General features: G+C 38.9%; 1 protein-coding gene across 1 annotated transcript in view; it reads left to right on the top strand.

Annotated features, from left to right (window-relative positions):
* The first annotated feature begins 44 nt into the window (after positions 1 to 44).
* The window catches only part of EFCAB5 (EF-hand calcium binding domain 5), a 42,739-nt gene continuing 24,432 nt past the window's right edge, over positions 45 to 18,351 (top strand). The window contains exons 1-7 of the mRNA XM_026055308.1: positions 45 to 80; positions 5,039 to 5,129; positions 5,233 to 5,542; positions 8,453 to 9,028; positions 13,355 to 13,511; positions 14,189 to 14,252; positions 15,870 to 15,940. Coding sequence (XP_025911093.1) covers positions 8,463 to 9,028; positions 13,355 to 13,511; positions 14,189 to 14,252; positions 15,870 to 15,940 — 858 coding nt within the window. The 5' untranslated portion in view covers positions 45 to 80; positions 5,039 to 5,129; positions 5,233 to 5,542; positions 8,453 to 8,462. The remainder of the gene's footprint in view (positions 81 to 5,038; positions 5,130 to 5,232; positions 5,543 to 8,452; positions 9,029 to 13,354; positions 13,512 to 14,188; positions 14,253 to 15,869; positions 15,941 to 18,351) is intronic.

The raw sequence follows: 18,351 nt of genomic DNA, 5'->3' as shown, positions 1-18,351 counted from the left end.
CCTGAGGTGATTTTTAGCGCTGGGCTCCAACTCGACGGCAGCCACCCGGAGCAGACGTGTCCCCTGGCAGGGCGGCCCGGGTAGGTAGAAGCGATGTTCTCCTGGAGCCCCGTTCTCCTGGGAGCCGAGGCGGGAGCAGGGCGTATGGCACCACGCTCTGTGAAAGCGGGCCTTCCTCTTGGACCTTAATGCTCCCGTGTTGTCGGTTTTCCTTGGATGAGGGAGCAATACTAACTCTTTCTGCAATGAAAACAGACTGTAATTCTTTTTCATACATCAGTGCAYGAGCTCAAACACCAAAGCAAAAAAAAGGTCTAATAAGTACACATGACATTTTAAGCTTTAAAATATCCCCAGAACGCAATCCTGCTTGAAAGTTTGCGCTATGAGACAAAGTGCTGAACACTATTAAGCCAGTTTATCATTTGCAGTTTCAGCCTGGTGCTACCGAATTTGTGGTAATGTTAGCATGGAAGTCATTGGATCGAGCGCTGTCTTGGGCATCTGAGTGAAAACACTACGTATGATAAACAGAAGCCATGCTAAATATCAAACAGAGCAAGCACTCTTCCACAGTGCGCATTAATGCATTAATTCCTTTTAAGCACATGGTTCATATTGCTTTCATCCACTCCTCAAGTTGACAGGACTGTGAGGGGGCTCTTTGGCCCCTGTAAGTCTAAGCACCAGAAAAGCCCTCTAGTAGCTCTTCAGTCTATTCCCCCAGTGCCCTGCAGTCAAAGTAACCAACAGGAAGGTTCTGTGCGCTCTGGTAGTTGTGCCTTACTACAGTGAAAAAGTCAGGGTTACTAATGAGGCATTTTGCCTCCTGGTGGACAAGGGAGGATGAAAGACAGGTTCATTAAACTAGCCTAAAGTTGGGCTTAGAAAGTGAATGTTACTGGGGTTCTTCAGAGGGCTACACAGCAAGGCAGAGCCTTGAACATGAAAGAGTCTAAAAGAACCCCCAGTGGGGTTGGAGCACATGGGGAGAACAAGCAACGATCCATACATAAACAAAGAGTCATTGTCCTGCGTTTTATAATCATCATGTTATTATTTGGAAACACAATACTTACGGAAAGCATGTTAGCACTGCACTGTGATTTACAGCAGAGGTCAAGAAAATACCTTCCAGATCTCTTTTAAATTAGTATTCTGCTAGTTCTAAATATTCTAAAACTTCCCAACAAAACATTATTTTTTATGCACAGCCTCCTGTGCTGTCCCTCCTTCCCCATTTATTTATTAAAGGCCTTATCTTTTCTGTGGGCTAATCTACAACACAGAGGTGGTTTTGGTGTATCTGTACAGATAGAAATAGATTGGCAAAGACTGCTCCAAATGCAAACAACCTTCTGCCATTATAGATAAAGCATCTTCTGTAAAAGTTTTAAGAGCAAAAGAATAGTTTTGTGCTTGTGAGTTGCATGTACCTAATCAATGTGTGTATGATTTTTACACACTTTTAAATGACATAGCTAGGCCAGTGAGATTGTTAGGTGTGGCTACTGAAAAGAGCTCTAGCTCACAGTTTCATTTATGTTTTAACCAATAGAAGACAGAACTTCTTTCCTACTAATATTTTCTGCTTGCTCCAACTTGATAGCTAAATTACATAACCTATGTTTTTCAGACCAGATTAATCACTTTTTTATTTACTTCTTACCCCAGTTCAGGAAAGGATAGAAGTACAAGGTTAACCAAAAATGTCCTTTGATCAACAGTATAATGGAGCACATGGGAACTCTCTTTTTAATAACTTTAGAGATTATTTTTGTTTGCTGCTATGTTCATTGTAGATGCTTTTCTTTACATTTTACTCAAATGTGATGTTTGTTCTCCTAACTACTTTTTTTTTTCCTGTGAAACAGAAATCTCCTGGGCAGAACACATCATTCTTTCAGGTAAAAACCATCCTGCATCACTGTAATCCTTTTGCAGATGGTTCTGGGAACATAAGAAGCACAGATTCAAATGCTTGGCATGTGCTAGATGTTGGTTATGCAAAGCATCACGAAGCTTTCTGGAAAGAGAGTCTTTGTGGTTTCTGAGCACCTTGTTGAGCTTGTAGCCAGGCACTTCTCCATGCTCCTGTAAAGTTTTTGCCATGATTTTCTGCGGAGACAGGACTCACATTTGAGGGTATGAAATATTTTTTTCTCTGGCGTATGACAGGAATCTTAATGCTACTCACCTGTCCCTGAAGTAGCATATCTGGTTATTGTTTCATTTCCAGCAAATAATAGATTCCTGCAAGTACAGGTCTGCTTTCAGGCATATCTAGCTTTCATTCAGATATGTCTGTGATGATAGAAGCAGACTACAAGTTCCTAGAATATTCATGCAATTCCCTCAGCTGGGACTGGTGTTTCATTCTGGATTTTGAGAATTAGTCATGCAGGRATTACTATCAAGAAATGATTGTGTAAACCACCTTCCAAAAGAGACCTTTGTCTAATTTTCATATATCCTTTCATTTCATATATGTAGTACTTCCAGTTATTTGAACAGCAAACACTTTTAAAAATCATTTACCACAAGTAAATAATGGAGTTGATATCTACAGTTAGCTGGAGGTCCAACATATCAGTTGTTAACTACAATAATCACAGATTGCAATGGTTCTTCAAGCCATTGGAAAAGTATAATTTGCATGTGCAACAGTTTTTAGCAGCAGAATTTAAATGTGGAGGAGGAAGCTATAAGGCAGATGTATTCTGATTGAAAAGAGCAATTAGAGGGCAGTCTGTGGTCACAGCATCATGGCTGGTACAAAAAAGAGACTGGAAGCCTGTGGCTGTATTCTCCCATGTGCTGAAAACACTGTGGTGAGCACCTGGTAGCTTTAGCCCAACAGATCTTTTAAAGCATGTGAAGCTATACGTGAGCTGGTTTTGTCCGCATTCCTAAAATTGAATTTTTTCTTTCTTTAATACACTGCAAATATTTCTCTAGCTAACACAACTTATTTTTATTATTACTCTGTGTCAGGGCTTTATTGCATAATCTTGGCATCAGCTGCAAAAGGCAGCAGAATGCTCCCAAAATGCATCTTATACAGAAAAACAGAAAAAGAAAGAAGAGGCAATTCCAGCAAAACATCTGTGATGACATATTCAGCCCATTATTTTGTCAACAGTGCAAGTATTTGGTGGCATAATAAAAAGATACACTTTGCTTAGTGAAAACATTAAGAGATAACAGCCAAGTTAAATAGGGTGCAATTAAGGGTTTGCTTAACCCATGGGATTCAGCTTTCAGAAAAATAAAAATAGAGCCATTTTGATCCCTGCTTCCAAGTTCTGTTTGTATGCTCTTGATTGGGAGTTAAACAATAGCTTTAAAAAAAGTGAGAGTATTTTTAAATTTGATGCTTCACACAATAAAAAAGATGTGTAAAAGTTGACCATAATAGCAACAAAATTCTGATTTGCAAAGGGGAAAAATCAAGCCCACTTGGGAGAAAAGACAACAGGACTTAATCATGGTCAGCTTGCTTTGAGGGGAAAAAAAGCACAACCCAGTTTAAAGCTTCATTTTAAATCATTTTATACTGCTGTGCACCAATTTTCTGCTTCATTTTTTGACGTAATCAATGTTTTATTTCAACACATGTTGGAAATACACTACAATGAGCTTGTTTCCTTCTGATACATGTTTTTTTCAAATCATAATAGCAAAAAATGGCAATTAATTAAAATACATTTTCCACATGAAAGTTGAATTACATGGTTTTGTGCAGTTTCCTGTCTGCAAACAAATAAGTCAGTATTGTAGTGTGTACAGCATATTATTGTACTGCCAGGTTGACATTCCAATGATATTTGAGAGTGTCCAGAAGAAACATTTTTTCATAGAAGCACATAGGGTTGATGGCCAATGGTMTCTACAGAATTTACAACTGTACAAGATTTTCTGAAATATATATAGGTGTAAATAGAGGAAAATAAATGTTGCAGGGCACAAACACCAGAAATTTCTTCCTTTGCAGAAAAGAAGGTTTAAAATAAAATAGAAATGGACAGTTTTGATTATCCACTAATATATAATTATTACTGTCATTTCTGAGCAAAATCTGTTCTGTGTAAAGAGCCTGTCCACAGCATATACTTCTTCTAACTTCCATGGTRGGTCTTGGGAAAAAAATAAAGTTTTTCTTTAAGTGAAGCATAAATGTTGAACTGGGTTTATGCTGGGACTGTGGATGCATTTCACTTGCAGCTATTTTCAGCTCCAGAGGGTTTAACAAATTAATTAATATATACCTTTGTGTTGTGGGTACTGTAACAAAGAACAAGTGACTTGCTAAAAATGGTAGAAAATGGCAGTTTTCATTCTGAAATTAAAAGTCCAAAGTTCCTAAACTGGACAAGAAATGTCACTCACACAGATACTGTATCAGATTTTTAAAAAATCTGTTATTTATATTAAACCTCTATTTCAAGTTTTGTGACAAGCTCAGCTGTCCCATGAAATGGAGAATTATACTGTACCAGAGGGTAGGGTACAGTGCAGCTGTTCTAGTGACAAATACCACAGATAAAGCCACGGTTCAGAGTTTTCGTGCAGGTAGACAATCCAAAGGTCACGCATCCTCCAATGCAACATATAGAGGAAGAAACAGCATTAGATGAACCGAGTTTCCTGGCAGAAATTGCTATCAGTTTCCCAACTGGAAATGCTGTGTAACATCAATGAAGTCACTGAACAGACACCTGATTTACGTTAGTATAAATGAGAGCAGCATGGATATTCATAGACTGTTTGCTTTTCCCTTCTCCTTTCCCTTTGTTCCATAGTAYTCTTCATGAAGATAAGAATAAGAGAAATTTTTAAAAAGCGATTCATCAAATTCCTTTAGATTCTGGTTTAAAGGCAGTCTTCTTATAAAATGGTTCTGTAAGTTCCCCCCTTTTTAGTGCTGTACCTGCCTTTTCTAACAGGCTAATACAGTGACACAGTTTTTTACTAAAAGAAGAACCTAAAAATGTCTATTAAAATTTGGTTTGTAATTATTATTTTTTTAATCCCTCAGGTTCTCACATCTGTTTGATACAGTCCTCGGTTTAGCCTGTATTTCTGTGGATTTTTGGCAGTTCTGGACTTCATGATCCTTAAATCTGAAGGTGAACCTCTTGTTACTGGGCACTTGTGGATTCTCTCTCTGACTGTGTGTCCCCTTAATGTTGTCTGTTGCCATTCATAGTCTTTTTTATTTTTATTTTTTAGTCATGTGACRCAATGATCTAAGTTCAGTACTGAAGAGTATACTGCGCTGCCAAAGCCAAAAGACAACCTACAGCTATTCTGAGTCGTGGATGAGACATAGCAACCTTTGGGATTATTGCTTAGCAACAGCAAATACACACAGAGGAGTAAAACTCACAGTCCAGCTCTACAGCAGGATTGAGAAATCCCTAATTCAATTTAAGTTTTTTAATGGCTGAGAACAGATGGGCATATATTTAAATTCCTATTCATTTGCAAAGCCACTCTGAAAGCAGGAGGAATAAGATCTATTTGCATACCTGCTCCAAAGGTAAGAAAAACAGTTCTTTAGAGTTTCAGAAAACAAAAGAGAAATTCTTTTTTAATTTTAATTGAAATTTAAAAGAAGMTCAGGTGTTCAAAGGGTATTGGGCACATTGTGATTAGTGAGATAAACATTCTCTATGAAACACTTTAAGGAAAGGCAAAACTATTTCTGAGCAATAGCAGAGTAAAAGAAATTGGACTCAGTTTTTGAAAGGACTTGTGTGACTCAAATGTTCCCAGAATATTTACCTGGACAAATTTTAGTTTTTCCTTGCCCTATTCCACCCATGAAAATTCCTAAGAGAATAACAATGAGACTGTAAAAATCTTACTTGTGAGTAGATTTGTTTCTTGTACAGAAAATGGGGAGATAATCATTTTGTACCTGCAGGGATTCCAGCAAGAATATTTCTCGCACAGAAAAGGAGCCAGGAAAGTGGCATCCTACTAAATAATGAAAAGCTTATCTTGCGCTCAGCTTGAACAAAGGCTTACAGGAAACTTTATATCACATTTCAAATTTCCTGGGTGTTTCTAAAGCTTCTCTCTGTGCCCTATGCTTACTATTATTTGGACAGTCAAGACAGACTCGGGAATGTCCTAGGCCTTGAGATCTCTGTCTGTTATGGGCCAAATTCTCTGCTGATGTAAATCAGCACAGTTGCATTGCAGTGTATGAGCCAATGGCTTCTTACACAAAGTTTTGTCCCTATAATCCTTGACAAATTCCAAGTTTCAGGGCCTGATTCTAGCATTCATTTGTGGTTTATTTTAACAGTTATTTGCTATTTGTAAGTTCTTCCATTCCCTCCTTGCCTGCTTTATCTCTCCTAGAAATTAAAGCAGTGGGTATAGTTCTTATGCCCTGCTTCAATTCTTGGAGTTATGCCAGTGTCATGGAATGGAGATAGAGCAGTTGCACTTAGTTGTGTCTTTCATTTGGGAACATAGAGGCATTTATAAACACTAATCCTCACAGTCATCCTAAGAAATAGTTGAGAGCAGTGTAGAAAATATATTCATCATCACTCGAGTCAGCCACCTCATAAAGCAGAGTGCAGTTGCCACTTTAACATTGCACAGAAACTTCAGAACAGTTTCGTAAAGGATGTTAAAAAATAACRTAAGTATTTGAAACTGCAAGAACAGTTTATTTTGGCACAACAAAACCAGTTGATTTGGAATGTGACCAGAACATTTGGTTAACACCCTGCTTTGAACCAAAAAGAGTCTGGTTTTACATCTTATTGAAAGAAACTCACCTAAGCAAGGAGCAGTTTGATAGGGTTGACAGGTTTCTCTTTCTACCATTATAAATCTGCACTCCTTTACAGCTCGTGTCCTTTGGTGGGAAAAACAGCTACCATTTTTACAAGACTCTGTTTGAATCAGGCAGGCAGCTTAATCCATAAATCTGTCTCACTCCCCAGCAGGTAATCATTATTCCAAACAAATGGCTAGAAGATGCCAGCAAGCCCATCTAGAAAACAGACACAGAAAATTTAGGGCTGTGAAGCATCCTACCTATCAAAGCAATATTTGGATTCAGACAATGGTTATGAACCAGAAGGTCAACATCCTAGTAATTACGCTGGTGTGCCAGGAGGGCCGTAGATCACATTTGTGCATTTCCTGGAAGGCTAAACTCTCCACAGAACAGATACAAATGCTTAAGCGTGAAGTAGGAGGAGCAAAACACATCAAAAGCAATAGTATTGCTATGGCTACTGAAAGGCCTTAGTGAAAAGCACTTTCAAATACAAGCTATTTAAGGATATTTAAGGATAGTGTGGCAACAAGTTCAGAGCRGAGTTTTATCTTTAATTTGGAAGGACATTAGTCAAGCTGTCTATTAATATCACCATTCCTTTGCTATTTAACACTGGGCTAGGTTTTTTTGCAGCATGCTGGTGATTTTTCATGCTTTGAATTAAGTAGTTAAGCTACATTCTGCTGCATTCCGTATGTGTAAATCCCATTACAGATGCCAATAGTTTTGTATGGAGACATACAGCAATAGTTTTCTAATTGTACATCATGAGCAACTCAGTTTCTTCCTGATATTTCACAGAATAAACCTTTTGAGAAGGAAGCAGTTTGTGAAATTGTAAAGGGAGATAGCGGCTCTCTGGAGGTCCGTCTTTTACAGAATGATCTACAAGATTAAATGCTGACGAACAGCTTAATTTCAGAGTTCAGGGTATATAGTTTCCTATCCTTAGGTGCTCTGCTGACCCATACCCCTATGTTCCTTATTACCTTAAAAAAATGTGCAGCAGAAACAAAACTGCAAAAGTTGAAATTAAGTAGCCTATAGGGCAAGCCTCCACGCTGTTTTCCACAGCTGCTGAAAAGATGAAGATGAAATGGTAATTGAGGATAGCAGAAAAAGGGGAAAAGGTGTTTAGATACAGAAATCTCATTCCCAGGCATCTGGTACTTTGCATGGTTTGCTTCCTGAATCTCATATCCACTGGAGTTCCTGGAGGTGTGGAAGGGAACCTGAGCAGAAATAATGACATTGGGGTAAGAGGAATCCAGTGGTTACAATTAGGGCACAAGACTTCTGAGCACTGCTCTCTGCTTGGTTTCTAACTCACTAAGTGACCTGGAATTAATCATTTCTCTTTCGTGTCTCAGTTTTTTCTTCCATAGAAGAGGAACACAGTTATTTAGTTGCGCTGTCTCCAAGGGCTGTTGTGATACATAATTAATCTTTATAAATCATTTACTGATCTTTGGAGTAAAGGGACTGTATTTATTTAAGAGTACAAAGCAGCAGAATATAAAAAGGAACACAGAGAAATATCTATTAGTTATTTCCTAACTATAGACTTGCTTCCTGTGTCACCTGTTAGGACACTGCTGTATCTTTTGGCATTATATAATATACTTCTTTTTTTCTGTGTCACAGTGAATGAAGTATGGCTGCTCAGCCAGAAGAAGCAGCCCAAATTCCAGGTCTAAAACTCCCCAAACACGGAGATAAGAATATGACTGTCACAGAAATGAAGACAAATCAGGGGAGTGATGAGCTACCGTGTCTTAGCAATTACGCTCCATGGAAAGAGTATTTTTATGAAAAGGTACAGCAGAGAACTCTGAGTCTGCAGGAGACAAAGGTGAAGATGATTCAGGCACAAAAGGCAAAAGAAGAAAAGGTAAACAAGAGAGAACCCTGTGACTGGCTGTCCAAGGAGTGGTTTAGTGAAGAGAAATACTCACTGGATACTCGCATCTATTTGCTTGACAAACTCCTACCTACGTTAATCCCAGGGGTGGAAAAGCTGTTAATGGAAGTGGAAAGAAAGAATGTGCTCGCAACAGACAAACACCCAACCAAATTTGACCCCATTAATTTTCTTGGAGAATATCTGATGAGGCATAACCCCCAGTCTGATATTTTTACAAAACCAGACCCATACGTGAGAGGACTGAAGATGCTCACAGAGGAGCTAAAAATTGAAGTGCCAGATACAACATCAAACAGGTGAGAGAGTTGAAAGTGTGGCTGGTTGCAAGACTTCAGCTGGTGTCTCAGTCTCTATTTTACAAAAGGAATGGAATGACGACCGTCTAGTTTGCAAAATGTGGAACTAAATGCACCTTGTGGATTACAGTGCCAGAGATGGTAGTTGCCTCCTTCTTAAAAACTGAGAAGCAGGACAAATACCAGACCATGTCACATAGAATGAAACAATAGTCATTCCTATTTAAAGAAATATTCTGCCCTTCACAGGTATTTAATACCTCCTTTGACTCTCTCTTAATTACTTATGTGGAATGCAAGCAGCTTTTGAACCAGTCTTGAACCAGTCTAGGTTACTCACAGTAGTTCTTTAGGACAGATATTAGTGTCAATGGACTATGGACTCTTCAGACCATTTCTTGTATATTCTCCAACTTGATGGAAAGATGATCCTTGTTCTCATTCAGGATGATTTCCCTTTACCAGACCAAGAGCAACATTGTCCTGGTACATCATAGAAAGTCCTTCTCCTAGGATTTTTACTTTAGCCTTTCCTTTCAGATCCTTTTTCCTTTTAAAATAGAAACTGTTTTTTATTTTATTATCTGACTTATTTGTGGRGTGTATTCTAGATTGATTGCTTCAGTATAATATTTAGTAAATATTGGGGCATCTTACAATACATAACAGTTAAAATTCAGTGCATTAGGGGAACAATAATGCTTCCATTTTAACTGCATTATTTGAAAAAATATAGAAGTGAACATTTACATTTATAGATCACCCAGAGGTGATTGTGAATGATGTCAAAATTACTCATTTACTACTAGAACACTTTATTCTGTACCTGTGTGTGTAGAATAATGACTTTGTTTGAATGATTGTCTCCTTTGTTTGCATAAATAGTACGTACAGTTTGAAAATTGGTTTCAGTGTCAGGAATTAGGGAAGTAAAATGTTGACATGTCTTATGCATGACTCTAAATGAAGATAATTGAAGTTCCCAGTATTATAATGAATAAAAGAATATGTTAAATCTCTCTCTCTTCCCCCTCTGAGCCTCTGTCTCTGTCTCTCTGTAGTCTGCATACTGTTATAATTCATAGGAGCATGCCGTATATGAATACAACTAAAGCCATGTGATAAGTGAATATCACACAGTCACTAACCTCCTTTTACCTCACAGAAGAAAATAAATATAACTGCAYTGATCATGGTCAGTATGTGAGCGCTCAGCTTTTTGGCATTTCTTCATAAAGAGGCATGTAATAGTACAACCAGAGGTATAAGAGATTCTCTTACAAAACGCAGTTGTATTGGAAAAGCCAATTCACCGAAACAAATGATCTGGGGAAACATCTGGTTTTCAGTGAACTTTCACACAAGCACAGACTGTTGTGGGGGAAGGTCTGGGATCCCGGCTTGCCACACCTTTGTTTTGGGGGCTGTTTCACCATTCTTATTGCTTCACAGAGGGACACCTGGCTACTGGAAGTTTAGGACCATATCTGTTTTTTATTTTGAAAAAAAAAAAGAAATTGAATTAAAATAGGTAATTTTTCCTTTTAATTTTTATTCTGCTAAAATTTTAAAATACTCCTAACTTTCATTGTGAATCAGAGCTTATTTCTGGAGAGGTCACATTTTCCTGTAGAATGCGAAGTGCTGGCTACCCAGTGACTTATCTTGGCATTGCCCTGGTAAGTCTGTGTTTACATGTAGAGCCAGGTTCTCACTTCTTAGCTATGGAAGATTCAGAGCTGACGCACAGGACGTGACTTACAGGAGTCGTAGAGATCAGTCCCTCTGCAGTCAACACTACCAAGAGGTTTATGTAGCCATAGCTGTAATAGGTTTTGCATATCCGCTGGTAGTATTACCATGGGATTTGCATTCTCAGTAGCTCAGGATTTATATATTTGTGATGGCACTGTATTGTGTGATTTGTATAGGCTTCTTAAACTACAGCAGCACAGAGGATTTTACTGACACCATGTAGCATTTTGAGACTCCTAATGTGAGTCACTAGCTTTTTAAACAGGAAGAAAATGTAAAACCAGAAATGCCAGGCTGGGCTCAGAATTTCTCTCATAAGCACCAGAAAGATCAGGAGTGAAATTCTGACCCCATGGAAGCCTTGACATTACCTTCAGCAAAGGCAGGATTTCGCCACAGATACTTATCTAAAGTTTAGTAATCCTCGATGAGCTTTCTCAGGCTTCCTCCAGTCTCTCCTTAACTGTGACCTGACTGGGAGTCAAGGAATGCGGGAGAACAGATGGGAGAAATTCGTTATCTGAATGGATTGATACCTGAAACAGAGACTGTATTTGTCCAGGGCTGGCAGTCCTGTCTGAGTCACCCATCCCTGTGTGGGAGTTAGGCAGCTGTCTTCCTGAAGAAACATGTTCCATTCTGCAGGGAGAAGTCACCATCCTTGCCATCTCATCTTTTCTGGAAATGTCTAATACTGAAATGAGCTCATTGTGCCGTGGGTACCCAGCGCTTTTATAGCCTGTTTTGTAACTACTGTTGTAGCGGGGAAGGTTTTTTCCCATGCCAGGGACACCAGACGTAGGATGCACCTGCCTGGTGTTTTAGGACCCTAGGAATAAATGCAGAACTGCAGCACAGTGCAGGTGCAGCATGTAATGTAACTTGTGCTTGGCACTGCCCAAATTAATCACCAGAGCAGCTTGGCAACTCTTAGCATGGCCTTAGCTCTTCTTTCTGCTTGCAGACTATTCCGGAGGAGGACCTGCAGCTAGGTCTGGTTTTCTCTTTCAATCCTTAGCATACAGTGAAGAAAAATCTCATAGTCCATTTAGCTTGGTTCCTACTACATACCTCCTCTTTGCTGTGTCTGTGAAGGAGTCAGAAGACAGAAAATTGCTCATCCCCGTGCTAACAAATTGTCAGAGGTTGAACTGCTTTGCCAGGCCCTTGTGCCATGTCCATGATTGATTAAAGAACCCAATTATTGATTAGGAAACCTCCATGATAAGTGGCCATGAAGAATAGGTACCTACTGATGAAAATGACTGTGATCAAAGTGTATTTTTACAACATGCTAAACAGGCCTTTCTATTCATTAATGCAAATGTCATTGTTTTTATAATTTCTAGGATAACCCCAGAGCAACAGAAGAGACCAGGGATAGTATCATTCATAGGAGCAATATGGGAAAAACAGGGGGAGGAAGGGAGCAAAAAATCATTTGGTTAAAATGTAGTTCCCAGACTACTGTGTTCTGAGGGACAAAAGAGGAGTAACTCCCCTTACTCTATATGTTGGTGTAACTGAGAGCTACAGAGATATGCAGGGCAGCTGTCTCAATACAGAGAGATTCAAACAACCTCTGGGAACAGGAATAGGCTTTTTTTCAGACCCTTCTCCCCATATGAACTGATCCTTTGGCTTTTAGCATTTTGAGCTTTAATAATTTCCTAAAGGTTTTATTTCCATTTCATAAATGAACAAATTGAAAACCAAAGCAGATCGGTTCTACAGGATCAATTTAATTCAGTTCTTTTGTTGTACAAAGTGGAAGATTGGCAAAAACATGTCTGGATGCTTAGAGAAGCAAAGAAAACAGAAGGAAGAACAAAGAGAGGTAGTTTTAGTCCAGCCTTGCAAATTCTAAGTATTCAAATAGAACAAAAAGGTTGGTAGGTATGTTATCCCTGTCCTAAAGTAGTAAGGAGTTTATTGTGTGAGACCGCTTAAGAAATTTAGCGTTGTTCTTTGCCAGTGAAGAGCTTATGTGAAATAGTATTGTGGCTCTGAGACAGAGGCGTATTTTGCTGGTAAATGAAGTGTAGCAAAATCAGGCACCTCCACTCCTGTTAAAATTGAAAGAAAATTGAAGGACATCTACACAATAAATGATTAATGCCATTATAAATGTGTGCAAGCAGTGAAGGTAAAATTTATCACTGTTGAAATTACACAAAGTAGCCCTGTTGTACAGATGATTTTACACTTGAATATCAACCATAAACTGTACAAGAGGCTTACTCCACATTCATGTATCGCATTCAGCAGCTTTTTCTTCAGCTTTATACCTACCCTGGATTTCAGGAGACCATGCATATCAGAATGTAAATACTCCCACCTCCTGGGAGCTGCCCTCTGAAAACACAGGTTACTAATATCTAGTCCAGTAATTGCGCTAATTTTGTGACCCAACAATGAAGTATTTCTCTGGAGAAAAATCTGCTGGTACTAAAAGGACAAGAATTTCAGTGTGAAATTATTTCCTTTATTTTTGTGCTTCAGGAGGGACTTAGTCTGACTTAAATATATTTATTATGATTACTTTCTAAACCATATGCCCATGTCCTACAGGTTGGCCAGGATGAAGTTTGAGGCAAAGAGCAAACATAAGCGAAGGGAGCAGGTGGAGAATATAAAGTCTCAAGTGAAAGAGAAGAGAAAGGAGGCTCTGGCAATTCAGTTCAAAGAATGGACAGTGGATGTCAGTGGGAGAATACCAATCGCACTGGTAACTAGGGAAGATATTTGTTAACATACTGCTACATTTATTCCAGAAGGAGGAAAAGGGAGTTTGTGATRGTGCAGTCTGCCCTAGCATGACAGTAATGAGGCAGAAGGATGGGTAGTGGCTCTGATCTGACACCCCTTAGGATCAAGGTGCAAGTTGGTATCTATCATTTAGCCTTGCCAAGCTCTAATTTGCCATGTGCACATGGAAGGATTGCAATGCCTTCTCCGCAGAGGTTCTGGGAAGCTAAATACACCTTGAAGTACTCAGATGATACATACTTCATCACTGGATGGCCTTCAGTGCACCTGGTTATCCCTCAGAATCCCCTTCAAAAGTTCTGGGCAGCCATTCTTGCTCTCCTGTGGCAGCCGTTAAATCTTGTTTATACCTCCATCAACACTGCAGCCCAGAAAAGATGAAAATCTTTTTTGAAATCATCGTAATACATCTGTTGGTATCAGCACCTTACTTACAAGTCACATAAGTCCCCTAGGAAAATCTCCTATCGCTACATAGAGCACAACATAGACAAGGTCTACATTTAACAGGGCCTACCTATTTGTGGTAGGAAGCCTGACGGACCCACAGAACTGGTCATTCAGGCTGATTTATTTTAGTAATTACCTACTGATGTCTGCATGAAACAGACCTTTGACTATTACCTCGATTTGTAGGTTCAGAGTGCCCTGAGGTCATTTCTGGATGTCACTGCTTCTACTCCCATAAGTGCGGGAAAAGGTAAATTTTTGAGTGTCTTCTTTAGTTTTATTTCTATGGTTTGAACTCTGATGCAGACTGTGAGCAAACTGCAGATGCATTTGATCATGACAAAGAATCTGTAAGGGTTGTTACACCAGCTAGGACACTAACCACAGATCTTCAGGCAAATTGGAAAGAGAATGAACCAACTTGTGTTTCATCAGTATGATCTTGAAATGTACACAGAGAAATTTAAAAAATCTCTCAGAGAGATAAAAAGTTCAGATACAGGCCCTCTCCACTTATATCCTGCATTATCCAAACACTGCCATGTGCATATCACTGTTTTCACTGTAACAACCTCCATCTTCACCTGCCATATCACACATTGTTTCCTGCCTCTTGGGAGGCCTTGGAAATCCTAAGGACAGCTTGGCTTATTGGGAGGCCTAACCTTGGCTTATTGGCTTATTAAAGTCTGACAGTGTTGTTGCCTTTTATGATTTTGGGGAAAACGCTGAAATTTACCTGACATATTCCACAAAATACTTCATCCCATATAGCCATTCCCTTTGCCAGTCACAGGCATGCCAGTCACATAAAACACAAGGGCCTCTATATCAGAGCACTCCGCACGGAAAGGATTTCCATAATGCTGATCCTCTTTATAGTTTACACTTGACCTCCCTGAATAATGATAATTGAATAGATAGAGCCAGAAACATTGAAGTGGCAACATACAGCCTGCTGCCAGCCCTTTACATAGATAACATATAATGATCATCAATAATAACAAATCTGCCTTTGCTGGAGGATGGGAGATAAGCAGGGCACCTCCAGACTGTATTTCTGTTTGCTGCTGAAATAACCTTTGTCTAGAGCTTGCCCTTGCTCAGCCCTTTCTGTATTACAGAACTGTTTCTCGAAGTAATCATCCTAGATTGGTAGCACGTTATGCAAATGCCAAACACAGCCTGTATGCTTCTGGTGTGGTGGCTGTGGTTCTTGAGTCTTTCCAGCAGGGACAGGTACTGGTACATGAAAATGTGAAGGAAGTTTCTGCCCAGACACTTGCTCTACAGATGCTGGAGGTGCTTTGTGCCATATTTCACTAATAACTTTGCTCTATTTTTTAGTGTATTTAATAGCTTCCAGTATACATAAATGGACCRTTAAGCCTTGTTCTATAGTTTAATAAAGACAATGTATAGTTTAGGAATGTCCTAAGGAACAAGAGATAAATGGATTCTATGGTTAGTTTTCTCATTATTCCTGATATACTGTAAAATAAATAACAGAGAAATAATCCCAACAGAAACAGCATGTCTGTGCTTCATTCAGAAATCCATGTAGACATTTGTCATATCTTCTCCCAAAAGATAGTTTTGAATATCATAGTCAGTTAGAATATTTCCACAGAGCTGCTTGGGCAAATTACTATAATTTTCAGATTCCACTACTGCAAAGAAGAATCCCTGTCCCCAAAATTTTAAGGCAGCTGTACCAGTTTGTTAAAACTATACAGGATAGCCTCAAATAAGTTTAATCCAATATGAGAAGAAATGTAATGTAACACACACTGTGCAAAAATTGTGTACAACATGCAAAACCACAGCTGTTTGCTTTCTAAACCAGTATCCCTTCATTTTCTACTAGAAGTCTATGACAGGAAGCTGGAAATCGTAGACACGTTGGAAAAAAAAGTAAACATAGATGAATTCACAGAGGTGAGAAAAAAAGTAAAAGTATCTGATTCTGAATGTGATGTTTCTCACAAAGTAGTAGCATTTCCCTAGGGACAGCTTATATGAGTGAGGGGCTTCTTTTTTCTCCAGCATCCCAGGTAATTGCTTGTCATAGGACATTTCATGATACTTCCATCTCCATATCCATCCTCCACAGTCACAATGCTTTCATTCTGGCCAGCAAGAGGGAATATTCTCTGCTCCCCCTGCAGCCTGTGCTGCTCTCTGAGAAGATACTCCAAAAGCAGTGATTTTTAGAAGACCCCTCTCAGTCCCTGTTTGGATTGTGAAAGGGCTCTATCTCTGGTACGCTGCAAGAAGAAAAACCTTAAATCACTTGTGGATTCAGATTTTGCATTGGCTGTGCATGGGAGATTCAGTGTCCCAGTGTAACCATTACCCTGAGGTAATTAATGCTATCCCTAAAGTATTGTTATTCCTACTGAAATTCTGAAATGAAAAAACTTAACATGACTAACTGGGATGAGAAGCTGTACCGTTTTTGTCCTCAACTGTTACTGGCCCGAACCACAACCATACTGCAACGAATGTTGTCACAACTGCATGTGAAGCAGAATCAGGCTGAAAAATGTGCAGTTTTAAAATCAAAAGCCGTCATGAAGAAACATCAGAAATATGTTTTTAACTCTCCAAAATCAAGAAGTGTAGTTGGAAATTTCACCCCATCACTCTGCTCTTCATCAATTTGGAAACAATCAAATCAGTTCAAACTAAATTTACTGTGAAACTCTGCAGGCCAAGTCTTTGCCAACTGTTTCTACCTACAACAGAGCTAAATTTTATGGCTGGGTTATTAAACCTGTGAAAGGGAATGTTTAGAATAGAAATAATGACAGACCCTCAACTGCAGCAGTGCTAGTGGGTGCTGTTATGATAATTAAAAACAGAGTATAAAGCATCTGTGCAGAGACTAATTTCAAGCAGCCATGTGTGATTTTTGTGCCTTCTTCACTCTCAGGAGACTCACACATTCAGTATTTTGCACAGAGATGCATTTTTATGATAACTTGTTGAAGGTTTTTTAAGCATGAAATGAGATATTTTTAAATTTAACCTCAGAATAACTGCATTTAATTAAGGAATCTATTGTGGATAATGGGTGCCCAGAGAATTGCTTTTGTCACTGAAATGAAGCATCAATCCATAACCTCTATAGTACATGTATAAGCACTGGATGAATTCATACAACATTAACATTAGAAGAATGTTTTAAAATATACTTTGTGCACTCTATGTTTTAAGTCAGTTAAAAGATATGAGACGAGAGTTCAGAAATGTAAAAGACCTGGAGTGTCAAGCTGTAAATTTACCAGCCAGTGCAAAATTGTTCTCACAATATATTCTCTGGTGCTTTTTCCAGTTCAGTTTTAAATGAATCAAGTGATGAAGCTTTCATCACTTCCCTTGGGAAACTATTCCATAATCATAGGCCTCACTCTCAGGACAGTGCTGTTTCTAATCCGCAGCTTCAACGACCTTCGTTCATCAGTTTGCATCAGCCACCAAAAGCAGAAAAAGAAATGATCTTTCTCCACACTGATCTAGGCCCTTTCACATGTGGAAAGCATTGCTTTTTAATGGACCTTAAAATTAAATGGTTTTATTTTTTTTTCTTTCTTCCTTGAATTCAGTGCAGCTTTGGGTTACTTAATGGCTCTTAGAAACTCAATAGAAAGACCTCACATACTGTTCTTTTTCTGGGCAAGCAAAACAGCGGCTGTTGGTCTTTGTATCTGTACATACTTGGTGATAAGCTGGAGGGGTCTTTTATATTAAAAGAGTTTAGATCCCAAAGACCAGTCCTCCATAGTTTATTTCACAGGATTTGTACTATAACATGCAGAACTTCGAGTAGTCTGACACATAGCTTTTAACACCAAGGGAAATTTGGGCCTTTGTGGGACCCAAAGGGCCCAAAGGACCCTCAGGCTTTAAAGATGAGATTATTTTTCAGGATTGCATGTGGCTTCCTCCTTTTCTAATGAGATCAGTAGAAACAAAAGGCAAAGCCCAGCTGACCCATTGTTACTGATACATGTTTACAAACTGCAGTGAGGCTTCAGACTGAATAGCAAGAAGGAGGTATGCCAGCTTTCTTCTGAGCGGTGTCAAAATCTCTTGGTTAATAATAAATAAATGTATGTTTGTCATGTGCACAGTACCTTACACTCTAGAGTGCTTTACACACATCAGCTAAGAAAAGCTTATGACCCCACAATAGTTCCTCCTGCCCACAAAGGCGAACATACRCTTCTAAAATTTCTGTGGAGCTGTTAGGCAGCAATATTAATGTATAAGCCTTTGTATGTGTCATCAAAATGACATAAAAAATAACAAGCTGCTTGTCCAACCTGCCTCCTCCCAACTGCTGT

This window comes from Apteryx rowi, unplaced genomic scaffold (genome assembly GCF_003343035.1).
Source record: "Apteryx rowi isolate R43461 unplaced genomic scaffold, aptRow1 scaffold_99, whole genome shotgun sequence".
NCBI classification, from domain to species: Eukaryota; Metazoa; Chordata; class Aves; order Apterygiformes; family Apterygidae; genus Apteryx; species Apteryx rowi.
This window is presented reverse-complemented; position numbering and strand designations above follow the sequence as displayed.